Consider the following 13841-nt stretch of genomic DNA (forward strand, 5'->3'; position numbering starts at 1 on the left):
ACCAGTGTCTGATGGCAATGCTGTTACTCTTCAGCAGTGCAAATAGATGCACCCAGGTTCCTGAGAAGCTACACTGATCGGCTCTGATATTTTAAATAATTATGTGTCAACTGGTGACTACAGCTTGGCCTTGCTTTAACAGAGAAATACAATAAAAAGCTATGATTGGGCAATAGATTGGAATATGTTCGTGTGCAACTTCAGTTACTGTAGTAACACATTTAATGCTGTTAACTATGCTAATTTAAAAAAAAGAGCCATTCTAAATGAGTAACTGCTTAGCCAAATATGTTATAGCATTCGTGAGATGCATCACTTAAGAAAATGAATACAGTGCAAGTACTATTAACAGTTTGGATGTTAGAAAGTTGAGCACAGTGTTTTGAGAAAGTGCAGTGCTCAAGAATCCCTTCAAAGAATACGTCAGTGATTTTAAAATCACTGAGCTTCATAAACCAGTAAAAGCACTTTGTAACAATACTTTATGAAGACAAAACCAGAAAATCCAGAGTTTAAATTTTACAACTTAGCAATTCCATATGAACCATAAAGTAAAAGTTTTTGACATTAAAAAAAAAAAAGATTTAATGATTTAATTGTTGTGTGAAAGCACTCTAGTGAAAAATGAACTTACCTAGGGCTTTACATGCAAAAAGAGCCATAGCACTCTGCAGCCTGTCTGGTCTAAGAGCTTGGACCACAAGTACCTTAAAATAAAATATATTCATGGAAAATGAATTTATAAAGGTATAACGTAAAAACCAACAAAGCAAAACTCTTCAAAGAAAACATTTTTTTTTTTTAAACTTTGCTCATCAGTAGTTTTCCCTAAAGATATACAGCTATTTGATCATTCTTTCCCAAGATAACCTAATATTATAATTCTTTTTAAAGTACTTTTTTCATTGAATAGAATTGGGAGGATAGTACTACATCTAATGTCTATTTCTAAGGTAAAACATTTTCTATCGTGTTTCAGAATGTTTCATGTGGGTAACTAGAATAACAGAAAGTAAACTTATCTTTATACTGCTATGCCAATATATGATTTTATACATATAATGCCAACCTCTGCAATTCTGTGATTCTGTGAAATACTTGCTTTGTTAAGAATTAAGTATGTAATATGCTGATTATTATAGATGTATTCTCCAATAGGTATTTTTTATGACAACACATTGCACACATAAGAATAATAGTTTGGCATTTCATCAAATCAAACACGTGACTCAGAAACACCCATTTGCATTATGGTTCTTTATAAATTCTGTGAACAGTGTTTTAGAAATTCTCTAAACAGCCGAACAGAGGACACTTAATAGCTACCAAGATGAAATTGCATTGCCTTAGGCGTAATCCCTTTCTTAGACCCAAAAATCTTCAATTTACATGAGTGTCTTTCTTCAAGGGAGAAATGACAGCAACTTTTGAGAATAAGTAATGACAACAACTTTTCCATAAACGCAAGAGGAATAACATTTTTGTCTTCCTGAGAAGGATCCTATCAGTGAAGAAGAAACCTAACTCTCCAACATTACTGGTGAGCTCCTTAATCAAGCTTTCAGGAAGAGTAGAATTTCATGGCTGATTTTCTAGAAAGCAGTGGCTGATACAGCACTTTCTTTGTTTTCAGTCAAGTGCGTTTGCATTTCATGATGATCTAAATTAATATGCTTGGCAAGCTGAGAAATTCTGCAATAACAAAGCAAGCATGAAAGAATTTTGATACCTACTCAGAAAATTTCTTCTATGAATATTAATAAAAAACCTGTTACTTTGCCATTCTCAGCTGCAGCCAATACACTAACACAAAAAAAGACTCAGGTAGGAGAGAACTATATACATATTACAGGAAAAAAAAAAATCCATAATAAACTAGCTGAGCTATAAGACAAAGACAAAATAGATGTTGTCCCTGCTTACAATTCAACCACGTTTTCAGCCTAAATTTTTTAGATGTAAAACTTATTTGCAATACTGAAATCACAATTCATTTTAAATAATTTAATACAGAATGTTACCTGCTGAAATAAAGAAATTCTTTTTACAATAGCAGATGGGAAGTCTTGCTCACACACAGAGCTCTGAGAAAAAGTGCGCCACAAACCTTCATCTTCTAAACCAAGAGTCTGATAGAGACATGGGAGAGAAGTCTACAAAACAAACAACATATAATAAAGAAGAGTAATCATTTGGACGTTGTATATTTTCAGTAATTTATGAATACCACTGTGACTTTAAAACCTGTAAAATACTGGTGCGTTTCATAAAAATCCTATCAATTTTCATTTTGGAGTTCAAGAATAAAAGGTTAGAATTTAAAACTTGTTTATCTACTTCCTGCAACTGCTAAGTCGGTATTTGCAATAGTTTTGTTTTTAAACTTCAAGGCTCCTTGTTTTTCAGCTCTGGGCTTAACTCAATGCTATTCTTTTCCTTAAATCATGATCAGGTTCTTCTTCTGTCTACCACTGAAACTATCACACTTTTTTTTTTTTTTTTTTTTTAACCCTAACAATCATGTTTGCCACACTGTTGCAATTGCTCCTGATCCCTGATGAAGCGAAAGTAAAAACAAACAATTGTCAATTCAGCAACAACAAAAATCCTTCCCAGAGACTGTTCAGGGTTTTCTTTCTTGCTGCTGAGCTGCATGGAGGACAAGAATCTAAGCTAGCATTTCTAAGACCATTATTTTCATTTAGTTGTTCTTTAATCAAAAGACTTCAATTATAACTGTGGCAGGATTAGAATTAGGATTAATCAAGGCAATTAAGTGTTGTGTTGTTTTAATATGAAATTGCTTGATTTATGCAATTAAAATCTCTGAAATATTTCTGTTTGCATGAAAATCTGTTAAGTAAAAAATTAGTTTCACAATTAAAGGCCCATTTTAATATATAAAGTGGTTTCTGAGAAGATACGATATAAGAGAAACCTGTAACTTAGTATTATTAGCAATTTTTCTTTTCTAAAATTTTCTATTTATACAAATTGTAATTCTTTGGGTGAGCTTAAAATATACTAATCTAGGATCACACATTCATAATTTCGAATTTGGTTTCAAATGGGTCCGTAATAGACCATATTTTATAGAACACACAATAAACATTTTACAATAACAAAATGCTTCCTCTTGATGGTACTTGAGTCCAAATTACAATCACTTTTAAGTTCAATGTAAACTACCATGTGATATATATACCTTCAAAGATGCCACTGCATAGGCTCGCTCCTGTTCTATCCAAGAAGGAATCTGGTCATAAACACTTCTTTTTGAATCCTTATTGAAACAAATTTGATATATAAGTTATACAATTTTTTTTTTGGAAACATCATATTCAATAGAAAGACAAGAAAACCCACTTTTAATAAAAAGAGCGTTCATAATAGAAACATAACACCTATTCATTTGCTGAATTCAAAAATGGTATAGCAAAACAAAAACTACCAGTAAGTTGAGATACAATGTCCACAGCAACTTTGCTTAACTACTTGACCCCCAAATATTTCATCATTCAGTTCATCCATGTCACTCCTCAACTCTAAGAATTTTTTTATATATTGAGAACAAGTGACCCAAAAGAATGACCATTTTCATATACACTCTGAGCAAGTGACATAAAAAAAAATCTCCTTTTCACTTAATCACAGTCATGAAAAGGATAGCTCTTTAAATGAAGGGCAGCTCTGGGGTAATTTACCAGGCAAAATACCATGCTAGACACCTCTGCACTAGCAAATTTTGGCCAAAGCTTTATGCTTCTGCTTCTAAGTTGGATGGAAGCAGAAAATTCTAAGGACAAACAACAATATTGCCTGAAGTCCAGAGGAATCTCTCTCATAAGGAAGATCGCTATTCAAAAATGGACAACAGCACTATATGAATGAATACTGTACCCCTGTTCCCACATATTTCCAGAAGTGTACAGCAGAACTAGAAAATATGTATAAAAGTGGAAAATGATGATGAAAACTATGGAATAATTAATACAGCCTCTTCAATTAGGAAAAACTGACAGCTAATAGGTTATACAAAGTATCTAGAAGTTACAAAAGACATAAGGATAATGAGTATCTTTTTAAAGACAAAACCAGTAAAATAAGATTAGCAACAACAGACTAAAACAAACAAACAGAAAACACTAAAGGAGATAGCTCTTAAATTAATGTGCACATGGAACTCCTTGCTGCAGAGCTCTGTGAATGCTCTTATACAGAATTAAAAGTGATTAGATAAATTAGTGGAAGACAAAACCAAGAGCTATTAAATATAACCAATCCCCTGGAGCTTATCCCCTGGGAATATTTGGATGGAGCATCACCATATACGTGACTTCACATTCTTTAATGAGTTTCTGACCATTTGTGGGATACAAAATCTTGATAACGTGGACATGCCTGAACAATAGAATGGCCTGGACTGGAAGGGACCTTGAAGACTAAAAAAACTAACAACCCCCTGATGTGGGCTAGCTGCCACCCACCAGCTGAGGCTGCCTAGGGCCCCATCCAACCTGGCCTTGAACACCTCCAGGGATGGGGCACCACAGCTCTCTAGGCAGCTGTGCAGGGCCTCATCACCTTAACAGTGAAAAATTTCCCCCTGCCATCCTAACCTAAATTAACCTAAACCTAAATTTATCCTCTTATAGTTTAAAAAATTAAAAGTTTAATTATTAATTAATTAATTAAAATAAAAATTAATTATTAAAATTATAGTTTAAAAAATTTAAATTTTCTTATAGTTTAAAAAAGCTGTCCCTTCTGCTATCACTACCTACTCATGTAAAAAAGAAGTTCATTTATCTCTTCTGTATAAGCAGCTTTTATGTACTGCAAGGCCACAACGAGGTCTGCCTAGAGCCTTGTCTTCTCCATGCTGAACATGCCCTACTCCCTCAACCTTTCTTTATAGGAAAGGTGCTCCAGTCCTCTGATCATCTTAGTGGTACTCCTCTGGACTCATTCTAAAAGCTCCACATCTTTCTTGTGTTGAGAACCCCAGACTGAGACACAGTACTGCAGTTGGAGCCTCACAAGAGCAGAACAGAGTGGGACAATCATCTTCTTTGCCCTGCTGGCGAAAAACTGTGTGTTGTGTGTTAGGTGAGATAGCAAAAAGAATTTTGTTAAATTCCATTCTACAAATGGGTCTCATATAGCTTGAGAACAATCTACAGCAACAAAATACTTGACAGTCACAATGTGGGCTGGCATCTACTGAATTATAAAGACTGCATCGAGTTAAAGAAGGACTTCTATGTTCATACTGAAATGAAAAGTAGTGCAGTCATCTAAGAGATAAAAATGTTTCTTATTTCAAAATACACAAATTAAAGTAGCTTACTGATTTTCTTACGGGATCTCCAATGATCACACCTGTAAAAGTCTCCCATTCCTACAAGGAATAAATGAACACCTCAGATCAGTCACCAGGCATCTTGAAGAATAACAATTAGTGTGCAGTACCACGCAGGCAAAGCAGAAATTATTTAGAGGATAAACAAATTAAATCCTAGATTCTGAAAGAATTATACAACAATTTTAAAACTCCACATAATATTAACAGTATTTACCTTTCACAGAATCCAAATTAAGTGATTACAGTGCTTTACAAGAAAATAAACAAAAGGAAAAGCCATATAATTTTTGTTTTGGTTCTGTTTTTAATTCCCACAGTTTCCACCCATATCATCCACATACAGATCAGCATGAAGTAATGTGGATGGTAAGGACACACATACTGCCTGACTCGGTATCAGAAAGCCACAGAACCGAAAACTATCGGTTCACCTTTCAGTATTGTTTCATGTCATAGTGTCCAAACCAAGTAGAATAAGATGAATACCTAATGTAATAGCTTGGTATTATGAACACTTTGGTTGCATTAGGAAAGAGGTAATATTGCTTGAATCTATGTGTAATAAATCCTTCAGACCCTGTATTTCTAGCCAGGAATAAAGCTTTTAATCATTTTAAGAAAGATCTTAGTTAAGAATTTCAAAAGAATACTAGAAATAATATAATCCTGCACTTGGAGATGGTAAAAAATACATTAATAAATCTTCAAAGTATTGAAAATTCACATCAGCAGCATCTACAAATCACATAAATTTTATTTTTTTGTTTTACAGACAATAGTAACATTCCAAATAAAAACATCAATCAACTAAAACCACTGATATAAACCCTAGCATATCTTTTTGCACCCACCAATCTAAATCCAAATTGAATAAACTATCTCTTACAATTATATTTTATGATATTTTCCTATTAATAAGGAAAACATACATACAGGAAGAATACATGAAACCTCCATAGTTTCATAATATTACATAATGTCTTTACACAGAAAAGTAAAAATAGTTATATAGAGCTGATATGTAAAGCTATCTCAGAAAAATCTATACACATTAATGCAGAAAGACAAATGTCTTAACATTAGAATGCCTTGCATCTTCATAAACGTAGTACTACAAAATTTTTCACTACTGTGTTAAATACTGAAGAACACAGAATTCTCTAGTAGCACAGCAAGCAACTTCTTATCTCACCACATTAAAATTTTAAAAGACAAAGCATTTAAGAATTTAACAAAAAAAATCAAGTAAGAGTATTATTGATATTTGATTCTTGAGTACTGAGATACTTGGATACTTGTGTATGCAGGAAAGTTTCTTGTATGCAACCTAGTTATGTTGAGCTAGTTAAGAGCTCTAACAGCTAGTGGAAATTTATGCTAAACAACAGCAGCCAACAAAGAAATCAATACTTACAAATGCTTAAAAAGCCTAGCTAGCCAAGCTCTAGTTTAGTTTAGAAAATTATTTGCAGATTGCCACCTTCATGAGTTTGTCATAGAATCATAGAATTGCTCAGGCTGGAAAGGACCTTAAAGATCATCAAGTCTAACCACAACCTAACCATACTACCCTAACTCTAACAACCCTCTGCTAAATCATGTCCCTGAGCACCACATCCAAACGATTTTTAAACACATCCAGGGACGGTGACTCAGCCACCTCCCTGGGGAGCCTATTGCAGTGCTTCACAACCCTTTCTGTAACCCTCAAGGATTAGAAAGATAGAACAGGTTTTATTCAGATGCTAAAGACAAGTAATGTAGATGAGTTAGGGATGTTCTATTAATGAAAAGGAACTGATTTACTAATAAAAAGATAAATTAGTTATTTTTAACAGGTATTTTCATTGCAGAAATGAATCCCAAGGACAATGGGATTTCACTAGGTCAATCCATACATCTCCAACAAAACTGCGCTGCATTCATAGCATCAAAAAGTTTCAAGCTTGTTCGCTAAATCCACGTTTTTTAAACAGTGAAGTTCTGTTACTTCCTCCAAATTCATTATGTGATTTTCATCTTTTTCCTTTTACTGGACTCTTCTCCAACAAGCTGACATCTCCTGAAATTTGATACTCCTCTGTCCTCCAGCTTCAGCTTCAGAAAACCATGTCCTTGCAGGCTCTATATCACCATTCAGTAGGTATTTTGGATAATTAAATGGTGACTCACACTAATCAGCCTTCAGCATTAATCTAACACCCTAGCAGAGAAAGATTCTTATACTGAGAAATGGGCTGCTCTACAGAAATACGTAGCAGTACCTAAACTCTGCTGCAATTTTCATGGGAGAAGAGTACCCTCTAAACAACAGTAACTTCCCCACAAATGAGGAATTCCACTAGGTCTCTTTCAGACTGCTATCAAATAAAAACACCATATGACATCCCTAATCTTTTTGTGAATATGCTAATAATATTATCTTTGCCTAAAAACTGAAATACAGACATTTTGAGTACACGTGGTTTGAATTTTTACCAAATGAATCCCAGTATGCTATCTAAAATATAAAACATTCCAGTATAAAGTATCATTCCTCTCTAAGAATCACAGAATCATAGAACAGTTTGGGATGGAAGGGACCTCAAAAATCATCTAGTTCCAATCCCCTACTATGGGCAGGGTTGCAAATCATAAAAACAAGCACCAGGGACCCACCCAATCTGGTCTTCAACACCTCCATAGATGAGGCATCCACAGGTTCTCTAGGCCTATTCCAGCCACCTCATCACCCTCTCCATGAAAAATTCCTCTGACATCTAACCTCCACTCCTTTTGTTTACAATTGTTCCCTTCTATCCTATCTACCCATGTTAAAAAAAAGTTGATTTCCCTCTTTTTTATAATGAGTTTTTTTGGGAGTCTTCTGCACAAGACCAACTCCCTCATCCTTTCTCATAGGACAGGTGCTCTAGCCCTCTGTTCATTTCCATGGCAGTCCTCTGGACCTGCTCCAACAGCTCCACATCCTTCTTGTAGCTGGGGGCCCCAGGCCTGAATGGAGAATTCCAGATGAGGCCTCAAGAGGGCAGAGTAGAGGGGGACAATCAACTCCCTTTCCCTGCTGGCCACTTTTCTCTTGAGCAGCCAGGATACAGTTGGTCTTCCAGGCTGCAGATGTACACAGCTGACTCACATAAAGGCTCTTGTCCAACAAAAGCTCCAGGTCCTTCACAGCAGTGCTGCCCTCAATGATTTCTTCATCTAGTCTTTCTTTATACATATCTGGGATTCCCTATGTCTGAGAGTATTGTCCAAACACTCCTTGAACTCCAGCAGGCTTGGTACTGTGACTACTGCCCTGGGAAACCTGTTCTAGTGGCAAATGAGCATATAATAGATCTCTAATCTATAGATATCTTACACAGTAAGCAATGAATAATCATTGGATGAAAAGCATAAAATGAAACATCATTACTTCACTTTTCTGAAAGTGTCTTCAACAGCAAGTTGCAGAATCAGAGTTTCACTTTCTCCTTAGGTATTGCACTCCTTTTCTGCATTTTGACAGAAGGCAGGATGTGCAAGCAATGGTCAGTCACAGCAGATGTGTATGCATTCCTGTACTTGTGAAGGAATATCTGTATTTAACTGAAAGGATGCAAAAACGTATAGCCATTTGACAGAAGGAGCACTGATATAGCACCCACACAAAAAGCTCCAAAAGCCCTCCATAAGCATCTTTTTCAGTCTCACATAAATAGCAACTCTTTACCTTCCTTTCTAATGGTAATCATCACTTTGAACCCAATAAATTTAATGTTGACATGCAAGACGTTTTTAAAAGTAACTATAATAGAGAAATAGAAATGTAGAAACCTAAAATTTTGAGTCCTATACATACTGACAAAAACCTTCCACCTATTTCATGTTAAGTAATGTTAATGTTTCACCACATGTTAATCACTTGCAGATTTTCTTCTCTAGCACTTACATTCTCTTGAAAGAGTTCAGGGTGCATTCCTCGTACAAAATGTAGAGCAAACATTAACTGATCAGCCTGAATAAAAGGAAGAAAAAAAAAAACAAACTGTACTTGCATGTTCATCAGAAATCACCCTTATACCTCAGTTGTCATTAAAATCCCACATAGATAAGAGGCAGAATTAGCAGCAGATTGCTGATCACTTTTATTTGTTCTCTGAGACCACTATCAGAACAGGAAACTAAAGTGGATTGATCGTTAGTCGAGCTGCGTGATAACTGCTACACTTTCAACATCTTCCAACTTCCAGCCCAACTTCCAGCTCACCAACCCAAGGTGAAAAACTTCCATATTATAAATCTCCAATCTGTACTGGGGCTTTGAAACATTCCATCTTTTCTGACATATACAAATAGTGTGCCTTTCAGCATTCAAAAGATCTGATGACTTAATGGAAGGCTTCACAGTCATAAATTCAAATAAAGACTTTAAATTATTATCAGTATTCCATAAGATTCCCCTTGAACTTTGATAAATCAAAATCCTTAGAAATACTGCTACTTCTGCATCCACAATGTAGGGCTGCTAGATTTTTAGGGGTAAAATCTTCCAAGATCTCTCTATTTTCACCAGTCAAACTTCAGACTTGCAATATTTATACTACTGGTCAAATGGTCTGTGCAGATTTATTATGTCTTTGTCAGCCTAGGACTATAACACAAACACCTCCTGTTATGACTGCTCCATTTGAAAATAAAAATGAAAGTGAAAGGTGTATCCATCCTAGATTTTCGCTAAGCAAGAAAAGCCATCTGATGCAGATACCAAGCGAACTAGACTTTAAGAGCATTATATAGACAAACAAGAAAACAGATGGAAACAAACAAGCTAGCAGGTAGAGATTTGGAGATGAAAAAAAAAAAAAAAAGAATATTACAATGTCTGTTGTTTGGGTGGTTTTTTTTGTTTGTTTGTTTTTTTTTGTTTGTTTGTTTGTTTCCTTTCAAACAAACACTTAAAAAGCAATCATACAAAGCCTTAGAATGATAACTAGGTCAAACACTCATACTTGGGAAATAGTAGAAATAAGATCAGAGAAGAGTTCCTAGAAGAATACAGTCTTACCTTAAACAAACAACGGCAAACATATTCATACACTGTATGTTTCAATGTGTAAATAAGTGACTCGATTCTTTCATCAGTATTGCTTGAATCCTAAAAACAAAGTTTTGATTTCTAAAATTTATGTGGAAGTAAAAAAACCAAGTGAATTTCACTTGGAATGACACAAATTATCTGGACTCTGTGACACTCATCATTTCTAAAAACATACCATTGAGCTCACTTGTAACTACCAGTAAGAACATGACAAAATGTAAAGTTCATGCTGAGACATAAAGTACTGTATAATCACATCCCATCTCCCTACCCCTTTTCCCTTATCCTTCCCATTTTGTGGGTCTGGGGGGCACAGGGGCATACGGCCCCCATGTCACAGGCATAGATTCATCTAGTTAACTCCATGACAGCCTTGAATACTCTGACTGTGAATGCCATTCTACATTATACCTAAGGTAAACATAGAGCAAAAGAGATAATATTTTCTTTTCTTAATTTATCAATATCCTAGATGTTTCATGGCTTTCACTTGGTAAAAAATTACTTTTGTATTATGTTTTAGACAATTTCTATACAAGTATGTTGATATTAAATGTATTAACTAGATTTGCAGCCAATATTTGGCTCAAATGAAGTAAGCAGTGTAGAAAATAGTAAATATAATTTCTCCATAAAAACTTACAGACTAAAAGACCAACTATAACAAGAAAAAAAAGAAAGAAAGAAAGAAAGAAAGAAGCAGCAAAGAAAAAAAGGGACAGAGGCATTACAGGTACTGAGAGGTTCATCTGAAATAAGTTCCTTTCTACCTTGCTGAAACTGGAAGAGATGTACTTACAAAAAGAAAGGGCAATGTGGATTCACAAGTTGCTTTGACTAGCAATTCCCAATTTCTAGAAGACCGTATGGGGAAAATGCAGAAGTGGACAGAGGCAAAGAAAATAGGAAGAAAGTGGAGGTGGATGTGACTGACAAAAACAGAAGCTGAGCTTTATAAAGGTTAACATAATAAGCAGGAAAGAAAGAAATTACAAAAAATGTGTGGAAAAAAAAAACAAGGAATTAGAAACATCATGGTGGGGAAAAGAAGAAATTGGTGGAGAGCTTTAATGAAGGCAAGAGCGCATCATTGGAAGCATGTCTCTGCTCATGATTGGAGCTGAAGTTGTAAGCAGAGACATCAGAGTAAAGGGGAATCCAAAAGTTACATGATAAAAGGCAAGCAAGTGCAGTTTTCAACTAGGAACAAAGAGAAGATGAATCTTGGAGATACTAAATAAGAACATAGCATATCATTAATCAGTGTGCATTTTTAGGCCTAAAGAGTGAGGTGATGAGGGATGAATCCACAATTCCGCACTTCAGTAAGAAAAATGTAGTGGCCATGGGAAGAAAGAAAAGTAAAAATGACATTTTTAGCCAGACATGCATGCTTAAAAATCTATATAGCAATACACAAAGTTTAGATCTTCCTTCAAATACTTGATGATATAGAAATATAGATATTTTCTTATTCTACCCCTCGTTGATAGAACTAGCTTTATTTGGATATAAGCTCACTACTGAAAGTTTTGTTTAAATGAAGTTATAATCAATTCCTAACTCACCTTAGACAAAGAGCAGTACTGAAATTAAAAATAAGAGCTTGTTCTCAGAAGGCTCAGCAATTTTACAGTTCATATGTAACATAAACTACATTAAAAATCATAAAATTATAATCACAAAAAATTCCTGTGCATCTATTCTGAATATATAAAGCATAACAATTCAGCATCTCTACTTATTATACATTATTCTCTAAAACTGTCCAACTAAAAAATTCTGAAGATCAAAGCGGATCGATGCATCTGCAGCACACAAAGCTTTAGGAAAAGAGAACAAACCTGTTCACTTTGCAGTGCTCTTTGGAAAAGCCGTAGGAACGCCGCCAAACTAAAACGGTACATATTATTAATTTTGGACAAGTCAGAGATAATAAAGTACATCTTGCTAGCACTCTCAGCTAAAGGGAGATATGCATTCCTCTCCTGTGGATAAAAGAAATGCAGATATACATCAAAACAGTACATTACTGCCATCTATTGGCTATTATGTACACATTTATTGGTGCTATTGAAGAAACATCCATATTACTCACACTGCTTGAGAAAACAGAATACTTTCTGACTTTTCAAGTCAAGGGACACTGTCTTTACTTGGCACTCAAGACTTCCACATTGTCTTTAGCTTTTAAACATATCAAAAAGCATTTTTCTAGAAAGTTCTTTAAGTTGTGAAGAACATCTTGGAAATTAATCTAAGGGCACAGAGGTCCCCATCCACCACAGAGCCCTTCCCAAAACATACTAACAAATTCAAAACAGAGCAAATAAGAGAAAAATGTAAGAGGAAAAATACTTGTAGCGTGCTACAAAAAACAGCATGCCAGATGAACAGCACCACCAATTGACTACATTTTTGCAGTACTGAGAGATTCATTAAATAAGAACGTCCATATGAGCCTTGAAAGTCAGTGATATTTGCAGAAGCCAGTAGCAAAAATAGAAATAAAATAAAATCCAGTGGCAGCCAATGGACCTTTGGGAAACATTTCTTTAATTCAAACTGGCAGACTTTGAATTGTACAGATGTTGACCACGTGTAAAACAAAGGAATTTAAGTACTGAAAATGCTTTCTCCACTTGTGTATCTCTTACCTCATAGGACAAATTCAGTATGGCACTGACTTTATTCTCCTGTAATCTATATATACACAAGATTGCTATTTTTAGCAGAGAAAAAAAGGCAATAGAAAGATTATAATTTTTTTCTACCTGATCAAGGGAACTCTGAAGTCTATGAGATTCAGCAAGCGATTCTTGGATGAGTGCACTACTTGCTTTAGTCTGATTCAAAGATTCAATCAGATCTTTATTTTCTAGTATATTGCCTTGTGATGTTGCAAGTGTCTGTAAACAAAAAAAAAGTCACCAACGTTACACACATGTATAAATAAAAACACCTGTAAAACCTGTAAAATAACCATTTTGAAAGCTGACAAATATACTTCTGAAGCCCTGAATGCACTAAGGGTACAGGTGGTTTACTGAAGAACTGGCATGTTGTACCACTGAAGGACAGAAAATACAACCTAAGACCAAACTCAAAATCCAGACTGCCAAATTCAGAACACAAGCTGCCAGTAAGCTTCTGAGAATTTCTATTATCAGATTTTTCTACACCAACATCCCTACAGGAAATACAAATTAGAAATGTTGTTAATTTCTATTTTACTGCCAATTTAACCTGAAATTGGCTACTTACAATTACTTGCTGTACTCAAATTCTTTCTCCCTCAAAAAACAGACTATCCAAACAAACTGAGAGATGAATGATGAACATTATCAGTTTTGTAATCAGAGATCGCTTCAACATCCTCATAATTGGCCCTCC

At 34.9% G+C, this 13841-nt stretch overlaps 1 protein-coding gene across 2 annotated transcripts in view; it reads right to left on the reverse strand.

Moving 5' to 3' along the window:
* Nucleotides 1-13841, reverse strand: part of DYNC2H1 (dynein cytoplasmic 2 heavy chain 1) — a 139270-nt gene that overhangs the window by 57323 nt on the left and 68106 nt on the right. For both annotated transcript variants that reach the window (XM_085216292.1, XM_010729080.3), the window contains 8 exons: nt 13223-13357; nt 12293-12436; nt 10416-10505; nt 9300-9365; nt 5351-5401; nt 3206-3283; nt 2022-2153; nt 635-707 (listed from right to left, as the gene is read on the reverse strand). In XM_085216292.1, the coding sequence (XP_085072418.1) occupies nt 635-707; nt 2022-2153; nt 3206-3283; nt 5351-5401; nt 9300-9365; nt 10416-10505; nt 12293-12436; nt 13223-13357 (769 nt within the window). The remainder of the gene's footprint in view (nt 1-634; nt 708-2021; nt 2154-3205; nt 3284-5350; nt 5402-9299; nt 9366-10415; nt 10506-12292; nt 12437-13222; nt 13358-13841) is intronic.

This window comes from Meleagris gallopavo, chromosome 1 (genome assembly GCF_905368555.1).
Source record: "Meleagris gallopavo chromosome 1, MGAL_WU_HG_1.1, whole genome shotgun sequence".
Classification (NCBI taxonomy): domain Eukaryota; kingdom Metazoa; phylum Chordata; class Aves; order Galliformes; family Phasianidae; genus Meleagris; species Meleagris gallopavo.